Raw genomic sequence first — 12465 nt, forward strand, 5'->3', positions numbered from 1 at the left:
CTTCTCATTTGGCTTCTCCTTCTCGCTCATCTCTGCTCTCATCTTGCCAGTATTTTTGTCTCTCACTAACAGCACAGTGTTTTCACTCAAGCTTGGTGCTATCTAGCTGATGCTGGTGAGGTTTGCAGCGGCGTGTCGTGTTTTTACCTGAATTTGAATTTTTCCCATACAATACATGCAGTTTTTTTGTCACTGTGACTCGCGCTGTTGGCGAAGGTGAAGAGGCCGTTTGGCTCCTCTGATGCACATGGAGCTACCAGCTGCTTTGTCATCTGCTTCAGTGGAGGCTCATCAGAAGGGCACAACAAACATGAAAGTTCAGGGAGTCCCCTGCAGACTTGACATCCATTTTCTTGGATCTGACAAGCGCTTCATCAAGTCGCTGTAAACATGTAGGCAGTTTTGTACAGTAACATGTCCGATATTGTAAATGTGCTGGATTTCGTGAAGCCTCGGGATGGACACCCTATCGATGGTGGGATGTGATCCTCAAATGAATAAAATGGATGTTTATGTGAAACGTCTGTACAGTGTTGTGTTAAATCGCACAATTTAAGACTGTTTAATTTATTTGGATTTGACTCTGTTGCTTGGACGTAGCTTCTGTTTCTCAAAAGTCAAGCCAGCATGGAAGTGCCTTAAACCTGCATTTGATCTTAAGAGCACCAGATGTCGATCGCTGCGGTTGCAAAAAGGCCTCTGGTCCCCTCTGGTCTCTGACATGAACACTGTGAACATCTGCCTGATGAGTTTATGGGCTCGGTCACTCGTTTTTAGTCACATTGAATTAAAAAACGTAAACTTTATTTGTAAAAAAAACATCGGTTATCAAAGCGTAAGCCAATGAGCAAGCTTTCATCTGTTTTCTTTTTACTTCAAGATAGTGACGTGAAAAACGCTCAAAGTTTCAGAAACCAGTGACGGACACACAGGCTTCGGTCCAACCATAAATCATCTAATTTATGTGTTGAGGTTCTTATTTCCTTAAGAGGAACATAAGGAAATATGTGCAGTCTAACAGTGGCGGCACAGATGGGAATTTAAGTGTTTATGTTTAAATCAATATTTTAGCAGTTTATTCTTCATTAGCTGTGGATTATTATGGGTTGTCCCTCTGCTGTTGTTGTTATTTTTGTTTGTTTTTTATTGTTTGTTTTGCTGAGAACTGCGTTCAGGTTTAACAAGCAAAGAGCTGCCACCATGACTGGGACTCCTAAATTAATTAACCACCCCTGGCCAGCATTCATCTTCTGGTTATTAAAATGTAGAGCGCAGGAGCATTCCCCGTATTCACACGGTGGAAGAAGTGGTGGAAACAAAAGGCAACATCCTGCTATTGTTTTGGAAGGACAAAAAGCTGAATTCGGGGTGCACGGGTGGGTTCGTGCAGATTAAGTACCTGTTCAGCATGAGATGTGGTGTTAATGACTCTGCAGGACTCCGGTGCATTTTTGCAGTTATAAACTGTGGTAGAGATTACAGTAAGAACAGTAAAATGACAACAAAACACATGATGTGTTATATATTTCAAGTATACTTTATTTTTACCTAAATTGTATTTATATAGTGTCAAATTGCAAGGTGAAGACACTACAGCAATGCAGAGAAAACCCCAACAACCCTCTAGTGAGTACTTGGTGACAGTGGGAAGGAAAAACTCCTTTTTAACAGGAAGAAACCTCCAGCAGAACCAGACTCAGGGAGGGGCAGCCATCAGTCATGACCGGCTGGGGGTGAGGGGAGGAAGACATGCTGTGGAAACAAGTCACAGTAAAAACTGTTATGATTACAGCAGCTGTACTGTAAGCTTTATTATGCTGCCAGTACTGTAGTTTTACATAGAACCTGGTCACAGTGTAGGAGTATCGAGTGTAAACTCAGTTATATGATCCATCACAGCCTTCTCATGCTAGCAGCTGTTTGATGGACTACTCAGTCTCTGTGGTGGCCAAAATACATCACATTGTAATATTAATATGAATTCTAGTCCTTGAAATTTATCTTTTTTTCATGTAAAAAAAAGCTGATAAACAATAACAAGCCATGCTTGAAGACCCACGCTGCCAAATATACACGTATAGCACTTTATCTTCTTGCATTGTGAATTCTGGCTGAGTGTTTACAGGCCTGGCATGTGCTCTCCTGAGGCGTCTTCTGTTGAGCATCACAGAATCCTCCCCCTAGAACAGCGCTCACAACATCGATCTGAATACAGAGGAAAGGAACTCAGAGCTGTGCAACATTTTTGGAGTCACGCTGATTTAAAAAAGAAAACTAAACTAAAAAAACAAGTTTTGCAGAGTTTTCACCAAAAAATGTTAAAAATGTTCCCACATAAGTTCACTGCATTTAGCATGTGGGCAGGCTGCTGGCTTCGTGTCTGTGCGACTTTTTTAAAGTGCTGGCAGTCGCCCTGCGCATGTGTCATTTGTGTTGTCTTAGTCAGCACCTTCTGCTCCAGCTTGTGCTTTTTAAACTCAAGTTGTTGTTGTTCTTCTTCCACGCACCGACACCTGGGACAGGTGCTGGTGTAAGAGAGGCGGCCTCATTGATTAAGAGATTTGAGTTTCCTTTATGTGCAAGCAGAAACCGTGAGGTGATTTTACACCCAGCATGCTCATCAAAGCAAAGATAAAAGAAAGAAAATCAATGATTCCCTCTGTACATGTTCCCTGTGTACATACAGCATCATAATAACATTCATGTCACAGTGCTGCCCTCTGCTGGGCAAATAAGAAAAGCAAAAACATTTCCAGGCTGTCATCGTGGAGAAAACTGCACATGGTGATCCAGCTTTTATCTCCCATGAATTTTTTACAGGCAGGCGCGCAGTCAATCTCAATACGACACACGCATTCAATTAAATGCATTAATTAAAATGTGTGTGTGTGTGTGTGTGTGTGTGTGTGTGTGTGTGTGTGTAGTAGCAAGAAAAGGTAGGTCAGCAGGAGGGGTAGCTGCTTAATGGCTTATCAGGACCCTGGCTAGACTGTGTGTGTGTGTGTGTGTGTGTGTGTGTGTGTGTGTGTGTGTGTGTGTGTGTGGCCAGCGGTTACTGAGCCATTGACCTAATTTTTGGCTGAAGACTGAGAGTTGAGGTTTACAGTCACGCACTCCTCATATCACACGCGGTCGACTGATTTTCTGTTTCTCTTTCATAAACCTTTTTCCCCCACGCTGAACCTCTCAGACTTAATTATTGTCCAGTCCAGAGTCTGAATGCTTTTTTACTTCTTTGCCATTTTTCTGATCGTCCCCGTCAAGCCTATTGAACCGCCCGTGTTATTCTCCATGCACCTTCTGCCCCCGACTCTATTGATCAAAGGGCTCCAGTAAGAGGACGTCCTCTGAAACCCCCCCACCCCCACCTCGTCAGTCTACTACAAATCTCTCACACACCATCTCTCCTTCTCTCTCTCCTTCTTACCAAACTGTTCACAAGATGAGGTTTAGGGAGTGTTACTTTTAGGAGCGTGACTTCCTCACAAGGCAATGAAGCTGCGCTCCTTCTGCCTGGACATTTTTCATCTGACTTCACATTCAGGTATTCAAGCGCCGCAGAACACGCTTTAATCTCTGCGTTAGGTTTTCACTTGGTTCTCCACACTGACGTAAGATGACTGCTTCAGTGCAAAAAGATAAAAAACATTGGCAAACTTTAGGTTTTCAAACAGAGAGTGAAGAAAAAAAACAAGCACAGCTTTTCTAGATAACTCATCAGCATCTGAGGGCCGCACTCGGAGGTTTGTGTTTTCTATTTTTCTCCGGATGTTGATCAGTCGGGTAGCTCATTGGTTTCCTTTTGCTTTGAACTAGCTTGTTAGCTCGATGGCTTTTGGTTTGGTTCCAGGTTTTAATGAGGCATGCTGATGAATGCCAATGAGCGTACAGTGTAAATGTAGTGTGTTGACATACCATTTGACCGCTTTTTGAGATGTCCATCTTAGTGGGTGTTCGGTTATATTGCACTGCACAGTGTAGATCTTTTTCAGCATCATTGTTGTGACTAATTATGGAATAATTAAATTAATAATAGGACAAGTTGGCTAGTTAGTAAAGCAGCTAGACTCATACTGAACTCTACATCCCTGGAACTGTCTCTTACGTTTAGATGAACAGCTTCAGAATGACTTGGGGAAAACACAAAACGTAAAAAAAGGTTCCCATTGAGTTTATTTTTAGAGCTTTGTGCTTTGTAGTGTTCTGTGAGTGCACGCATGAACCAACAGATGGGTTCACCACAGTAGCCTGGATTTTGTCCCTGTAAAACTGTTTAAGAGGTTGTTTTTGTCAATGATCGTGTTTCTCCGTCAAACCACAGCGAAGGCCACCAGGAGTTCGGCTGTTATTTGAGTTTGGAATGCCTTTAAATTCAACCGCAAAGTACTGGCTGCCTAACCACAGCCTCTTTCCCCTTGTCCATTCAGTATGTGCTCCAAATGCCAAGAAATAGAGAGAGAGAGCGGAGGTTGAAGTCTCTGCTGTGGAACAACATGTGCCTCTGCGGAGCGTGCACGCAGTCTCTTCTGGCCTGTCTGCAGCTCTTTGCACAGTCGCTGTAAACAGAAAACACTGAAGGAAGCGGACTGACTGGTCTCCCGTTCAAAAAAACAAAGCAAACAGAAAACAGTCACGTAGCCGGCCTGTCGTGGTGAAACTTGGCCAGCTGGAGTTATGCTTGGCTTGTACACAGAAGCATGAATGAAATTGCGTCTGGAGTATATTTACGTTCACCGTTTTTCTTGTGCAGGCCTCTTTGCCCCACATTTCTGCTTTGTTGTTTGTTAGCATGTCATTACCTGCCTTTCATCCATCCACTCATGTATCCATCCAGCCATTCATCCATCCATTCGTCCATCCATCCATCCATCTACTCCTTTGTCCATCCATCCATTCATCCATCCACTCATGTATCCATCCATCCATCCATCTACTCCTTTGTCCATCCATCCATTCATCCATCCACTCATCCATCCATCCATCTGCTCATTGTTCCATTCATTCACCCATCCATCTACTCATTCATTCATCCATCTATCCATCCATCTACTCATCCACCCATCCATATTATTAACCCTTTTTTTGTACCCGGGGTCATGGAGAGGCGAGCTGCCTTCCTGCTATGACACAGCAAACCACTGCTGGCCAAAAGTGATAAATCAGTTTTAAGCTTTTATATTGAGCCGTGACACAAGAGTCTCACCTGCTGTAATCAGCCTCCCATGTTAAAAGAGCTTACTTTGGGATTACATTTTCATTTTATGTTTTATACGGGCGGGTTTCTCTTGTCTCCTCACCTTTTCTCTCTCCCTCTGGCCTCCTTTGCTTTATGTACTCACTCACTGGGTTTTCTCTGTATCGATTGTTTTTTCCATTCACCCTCCTTCACCTGTTACGTGTATATTTCTCTCCATTTTTTGTTTAGTCATTTTTAGTTTGGTGGACATCATAGAGCAATAATATACCAAAGCTAAAGCTTAATTGCGATGTCTTTTTTTAATCCTTGTCTGTGATGACCCAGCACTCATAGAGCAGTGTAGGTCATGTAGCAGTGTTTCAGATGGAGCCTTTCAGTTGGCCTTTACTAGTAGCTGATATTAGCCATTCACAGATATATTGGATAGAGTGATGTCAGAGATTTGCTGGGTTTTGTTTGTTTGTTTGTTTGTTTGTTTGTTTGTTTGTTTGTTTGTTTGTTTGTTTGTTTGTTTGTTTGTTTTTTTGAACAGAACAAAAAAACCCTGAATTGTCTACAACGCTCTCAGAGCTTAGCCTCACACATCCAGTACCTTTTGGACTCTAATATCACATTGTACCTCCCATCATTACACATTACATATCGCATTATATCATTACATGTATGACATTACATTTTTTCTTATAATTTTTGCCTTACCGTTATATACTTTATATTAAACTGGACTCTTCATTAAGTGCACCTTCCTTGTACTGGCTCAGGCCCCCTTTTGCAGTCAGAACTGGATTCATTCTCTGTGTCATAGATTCAAAAAGGTCCTGGTCACATTCCTCAGATTTCTTTCCACATTGTCATGACAGTATCACACAGCTGCTGCAGATTTGTTGGCTGCACATCCACAATGTGGCTCTCTCATGCCACCATATATCAAAGGTGCTCTATTTGCCCAACATCTGGTGACTGTGGAGGACATTTGAATACAGTGAACTTGAGATGATTTGAGCTTTGTGACACGTGACATCCAGCTGGAAGCCTCCATGGGGGAGGGTTTTTTTTTTTATCTTGTTATAAAGGAATGAACATGGTCAGCAACAACACTCAGGTAGGCTGTGGCATGTAGATGATGTTTAGTTGATAATAAGAGGACCAGCAGCAGCAGCCTGAACTGTTGACACAAGGCAGGAGTGGTTTCCAGTGTGGTCTGCTGTAGGCCATCAGCCTCAAGGTTAAGAGATGCTGTTCTGCATACTTGCTGTAATGAGTGGTTATTTTAGCTACAGTTGACTTCTTATCTGCTTGAAACAGTCAGGAGAAATATCTCCTCATCAGGACGTGTTGACAGTGTCTATGTACTGAAAAGTTGCTGGTGTGTAATTGGCTGATTAGATATTTGCATTAATAAGCACTTGTACGCATGCATACCAAAGAAAATAAAAGCTGTTAATAGAAAATATTAACATATTGAAGGGGTGAAAATGGGGTGATTGTTTATTAACGTTCCAGTTAATAAACAATCACACAAGGTAGTTATTAATTATTCAAAAAAACTGACAACAGCATCAAGAACACACATGCCGTTCCACATTTATCTGTAGGCATTAGCAGCCAATTTAATGGCTGACAGATTTAGCAGGTTGTCTGGAGCATTGACGTGATCAGGCTTTATTGTGCTTGGCTTATTTATCCCTTTATAATAGTGAATGAATAATGCTAACAGGATCTGCCTTATCTGATTACCCACTCAGACGTTTTCATGCAGTCAGTCTTTACATTTTTACATTGGCATGTGAGATCAGCGGGTTTAAGCTTTGTAGATTATTTGGTTTCACCAGTATGATTTTTCTCCTCCAGCCGTTTAAGAAACATATTAAAAAACCACGCAGCTGACCACTTACCGTTCCTGCAGTCTAAGATAAGTGATCTGTGTACCAATTACAGAGATCACATTTCCTTATAAGGGCGTAGTTTTTGCCAAATAAAATATCAGGAAGCCTTGAAACAGTCCAGCGACTGACAAAATTGTGTTTTTTAGCTAAATGAATGGGATCAGGCACCTAAGCCCATGTTCCATCCAAAGAGTGGCTCTAGGTAACCATCCAGGAATTCTTTGGAACAATGTGGGGAAAGATGAGCTGATGTGGAAACGGCTAATTTGAAAGAATGAGTCCAGCATGTGCATATTTCCTTGTTGTCTGCCACTAACTTGGTTGCACTGCGTCTCTAAAAGAGCTTTGGCAGACACTTCTTGGTCAGCGCTGTCGTTTAGTAAAGTGTTCTCTGTCTCTCCTGCAGATTTTACCGGTCACAGACTGCACGGCAGCCACAGGTAAGTGTTTTTGCCGTTTCCCTTCCTTCCTTTCTTTGTCTGTCTCTATACTGAGTTTGTACCCAGGATAGAATTGTATTACATTTGTCAACAAAGCTAACATAACTTTGCGCTCCCATCATAAGTGTTGTTTGATTTTCTGTGGCTTAAAAAAGTGGTTTGGGCCCAGCAAAACTGCAATTACACGAGATGGCCACTAGAGGGAGGCAGAGTACTTCTTTCTAAGTTCTCACCCTCTCAAGTGGTGAGCTTGCTCGTTATTGGGGAATACAAAAAATATAAATCTTAAAGAAGGAGACAGTTGGGTATGATGACAAGTAATGGATGATTTTAATATTGCAGTTGTAACTTTTTTATATGAGCTTATTTTAATGTCATATGTTTGAGTGTGTTGTGTGTGTTTGAGTGTGTGAGAGAAACGTGAGAGGATGTACTGTGAGAGGATGTACTGGAGATGCATTGAGCCGACACTCTTACTTTCACTGCAGAGGGAATATAGTTAAACATAGACTCTTATTACACTCACACAGCACAGAAAGCTACGGTATGATGAACTGGTAAGCGGGTGGAGGAAGTCGGTGGATGACATTGGCGTCGCTTGTAGGATGTGTCAGTTACTTTGAGCTGGGATTACACAGGTAGAGAGTTTGCCTTTGGTCTGTGTGTTAATTCTTATCCATATGAAAACATGAGTCTCTCTCCTCAGCTTGTCCCCTCCTCCTCCACTCCATCGCCTCCCCTCTCTGACTACTGATAGGGCAGACATGGAGTCAACAGAGGAGAGAAGCAGCGAGGAGGAAAGGGAGGGAGGGATGGAGAGAGAGGGAGTTTGGATATGAGGGAAGGACTAAAGTAGAAACAAAGAAACGCTGCAGGTGTGTGGAGTTGAGCGTTCTTCATGTCAGTAGCTTGAAAACAGCGGTGCACGGCTTGTGAAGCGGACGAGGGCGAAGGTTGAAGGGCAGGTAGACCACGTGTGTGAGTTCAAGTTTAATTTGCTCCAGTTTTAACGAAGCGCTCAGCCAGAGTTAGGCAGCCGTTTAGTGGAATTTCTAGTAGTGTGCACCAAGTCATGGCCCTGCTCACCAACGGCGCACAGAGTCTGGGCTCCTATTACTGCCTGATCCGACGCAGGTTCAAGAGGAGGCGCAAGAAACGCTCCGAACGCAAAGGTAACCCACAGAGTGGAAGTTCCCAGACTGAGACTGATGCTGAGCTGGCTTATGTAGATCAGCAGGAAGAGAAACATTATTCACTTGATGTAATAAATCATTTACTCTCACTTTTCTGTCAAATTTTAAATTAGTAACATCACCAGAGTGCTGTGAAATCCCTTCTTCTTTCTCGGTTGCAAACAGTCAGTGTGCAGAATGTAGTTTTTCTTTGTTTCTGTTTCCGTGCATTTGTGTTTAATTTAAGCTTAAACTGTTTCTCCGGAGTTGAATTTTTAAAATCAAGCACGCCTTATTAACTCACCTGCTCCGACGAAACTCGATGCGTGATTAGATTTCAAATGTGTTTTTAGAGCAGTGACTGTTCCTCTCATTTTTGTGTTATGTCACAAACCAAACCTTTACATTTCTTTAAATATTTTTGCACTATATGTTTGCACAAAGTGTTAGTCAGCATGGAAGAAATTTCACACATATACCTGAACAGTAAAACCAATCCTGCTCAATTCAAATCCTTCTTTTTATTGTTTTCAGTGTTTACCTTTTTATGAACATACAGGAGAGAGCAGCATTTATAGAGAGCGCATTAGAAATCGGTCTTCTGTTGTTGTATAATGTGACTGTCCTCTTGTTTATTATTTATTCTTTTTTTCTTAGCGTAATCTGAATCTGAAATTGGAGTTTGTCCTCCCTGCGTAGTTCACCGAACGTTTCTGAGGAATTATTTAAATGCATTTGAAGCAGATAGGCGGCTTCTTCCCTGCCCTGTATCTCATCCTCCCCCGCTCCCTCTCTCTGGGTGAGACAGGTCCGCGTCTCTGTGTAATTGAAGTCGAGTGACGGGAGCCCCGGAGGCTCCGAAGCTTTTCTCCCCTGAGTTTGCTGCTCTGCTCTGGGGATTAGCCTAACAGCAAAGGTAGTAATTACTTAGGTGGCCACAGCTCACTGGCAGTATTAGCCGTGTCTCAGCCACTTGCTTTGACACCCACCGCCCTTCGCACCCCCGCCCTGCTCCCCTCACCGAGTCAAGTCCATTCATCCAGAGTAAATCCACCACTGCTGATGCTGCATTTTTAGCCTCCGATTTGCACACTCGGGCCCCGCTCGCGCACAGTGACTCCGTCCATCAGTATTACACAGGTCTGTTTCCCGCCTTTCGCTCTCCCTTATCACCACGGAAATGAAAGTGGCACTTTTTTACACCAGACTGAGGAAAGCGACGACTAAGCAGAACTTTGGGCCAGTGTTGCCCTGCTTGCTCTTAGTCAGCTCTAATGCCCTGAACTGGAAGCCTCCCGATAAGTTGCTTAGTTCTTGAGTTCCTCAGAGTGTCCCACGGGTTAGCGGCTAATGCTAGCCGAGATGAGCTTATAGGCTCACTGGCGACAATCATCTGACAGTGAGTCAAGCAAACCTCACTGCTCGGTTTCCCCGACAGCGAGGGCCGAATCGTCAGAGCACCTCCATGAAGTGGAGCGTCCGTTTTAAGTAGATCATTGTCTTCCACACGAAGGCTTCCTTCTGTCAATGCAAGCACCGATTAGGGTCAGCCGCATGAGTGCGCACGTGTCTGTGACACTAACCCACACTGACACTCCAGCTCTGAAGGAAATATCACGTCTAAATCCCCAGTTTTGGTAAAAATGCATTTTTTTATTTGGAGAAAAAGTGTAACAGGAGACTGTCGTTAAACATTCATTTCAACAGCAAACACAGTTTAAAACGCGCCCCCACCACACCTACGTGCACTGACTCCTCAGCTGTCATTACACAGTTCGTGTCTACTTCTTGTGCGGCGGTTTTTTACACCCTCAAACCTTTTCACAGCAGACTTTTGGACTCGTCACAGAGGAACTTGATGGCGTTTGACCTTAACGCTGGCTCTGCGCCACTGTCAGTGTAAAGCATGGAAGTGTGACAGACGGCTGAAACTGTTGAATATAACTGAGCCAGTTTTGTTATTTATCTGTAACAAATGTAAAAAGAAATGCCCTGCTGAGGAGGTCTTATACAAGTCCTTTCAGTTTGTGACTGAGTGAGTGTAGGGATTTACATGAGCTCTCTGGACTCAGCCACATAATAAGATGGATAAACCTGTAATTTTCCCCCACAAGTGCAACAAAGCTCATTGAAGACTGAAGTAAAGTGTTTATCGTGCAAAGTCTGCACACACTGAGAAAAGTCTTTTTAGTCTAAATGACAGAAAACCCCTTCATGGTTGTCTATTGTTGCCTCTTAATGATCCTCCTGTAGCTCGGTTTCAAACGTACGTTCTGCTTCTGTCGCTCTAAAGGTTCGACTTGCATTCAGCACACGGTGCTATCTACTTTTTTTTTGTTGAGAAGAAAAGAAATTGAATTGAATTTGTGCTCTAATGACGCCCGGTGTCGTTTTCTACTGGAATTTGTAGACAGTATTGCATAAAACACAATAATATTACAATGTATAAGTAAGGTCTGCATCCAGTTTAAGTGCTTACATTTATTGTGTGACGTGAACGCTGGCTGCATTGGTGCATCTGCTGAAATATGTGCAGTTGCAGGTATGTAGCAGTGCCTAGTTGAGATTAAGCTCTCTAATAACTGCTTTGCTGTGGGGTCAGGAATAGTTTAGTCTGATTCTATAAACTGATTTAATGAAACCTTAAAATAATATGCAGAAATTTGTGTTTTCAGATCTTTATTGTTGACAACATCAACTAAGTGGGGAAGCTCTCTTTAAGCTAAAAAACATAGACAGTCGGTGCTCAGTATGTTAGCAGGCGTTCTTTATCTTCAGTCATTTTATTCTTATTTTTTATTTTCAATAAATGTGTCGATGCTGTCAGGAAACTTTACAGGTGTGAAGCTGAGATCAAATGAAGGCTCAGTTTGGATGTGTGATCAGACTATAGGTAATAAGTCAGTAATGAGCCCGGAGTGCTGGTGGGTGTGAATTACAGGCATTTCAGCTGATTCTGGTAATTCTGTAGCGAGAGGACTTTAATGAATGTTAACAGACACACCTGTGATTTTTTCCACAGTCGCAACTCAAAATGTCTGCGGTGGAAATAAATCTGCAGAACACATTTGTTCTTTATATCGTATTGATGTGATGTATTTCTTGGTTATTTTTCGCGGCAAGCAGCAGCTGGAGACGCACACCGTAGAGCTCATATTTACCTATAGCATTACTACTCACCATGTAAATGTCCCTTTGCTTTGTAAGTGAATACAGTGCACAGTGACTTTCAAAATGCTGAACTTAAGCATATCTTCCAAGTGATAAGTTCTTCAATGCATCTCTCATAAATGTGCCAAGCCATGACACTCGCAGACGATGCTTTCCAATGGGCCGTATATGAAATATGGAAAATGGGGAACAGAGGCCTTTTTCTGCCGTGCCAGCAAAATCTCCAAAATGAGCTTTTGCAACTTGAATAGGGGGGCAGAGGGGGGGTTCTGCACTGCCTGACGCCTGCTATCCATCGCAGTGGAAGAGACTTTGCCTGCAACGCCACTCGTTTCCTCTTAGATAACCTTACGTCCTCTGCACGAAGACATTCTTCTCCTGCTTTTTATACCGTCATTTACCGGCATCATCTCTTTATTTTCCCACTACTTGTTTTAAAATGAGTAACTCTCACTGCCATTTATAAAAGTCACTATCCAAATACTAAGCGTGCGTTCTTAATGATTTCCTTTTAGATTCATCTAAGCTGCGTGTGCACACAAAAGAATTGATTTACAACCTGCGAAAAACCTCCGACAAACTGATTAACATTTGACAAC

The 12465-nt window shown here is 42.7% G+C and overlaps 1 protein-coding gene across 4 annotated transcripts in view; it reads left to right on the forward strand.

Annotated features, from left to right (window-relative positions):
• Positions 1 to 12465, forward strand: part of adarb1b (adenosine deaminase RNA specific B1b) — a 128520-nt gene that overhangs the window by 69165 nt on the left and 46890 nt on the right. For 3 of the 4 annotated variants that reach the window (XM_082508119.1, XM_082508117.1, XM_082508118.1), the window contains exon 3: positions 7490 to 7523. Coding sequence is in view for 1 of the 4 variants with exons in the window: in XM_082508116.1 (XP_082364242.1) it covers positions 8596 to 8695 (100 nt within the window). In the remaining 3 variants the exon portion in view is untranslated. Of the gene's footprint in view, positions 1 to 7489; positions 7524 to 8334; positions 8696 to 12465 lie in introns of those variants that run through there. The other variant, XM_082508116.1, reaches the window with a different exon arrangement.

The sequence above is a fragment of the Aulonocara stuartgranti genome (genome assembly GCF_965226115.1).
Source record: "Aulonocara stuartgranti genome assembly, chromosome: 16".
Lineage (NCBI taxonomy): Eukaryota > Metazoa > Chordata > Actinopteri > Cichliformes > Cichlidae > Aulonocara > Aulonocara stuartgranti.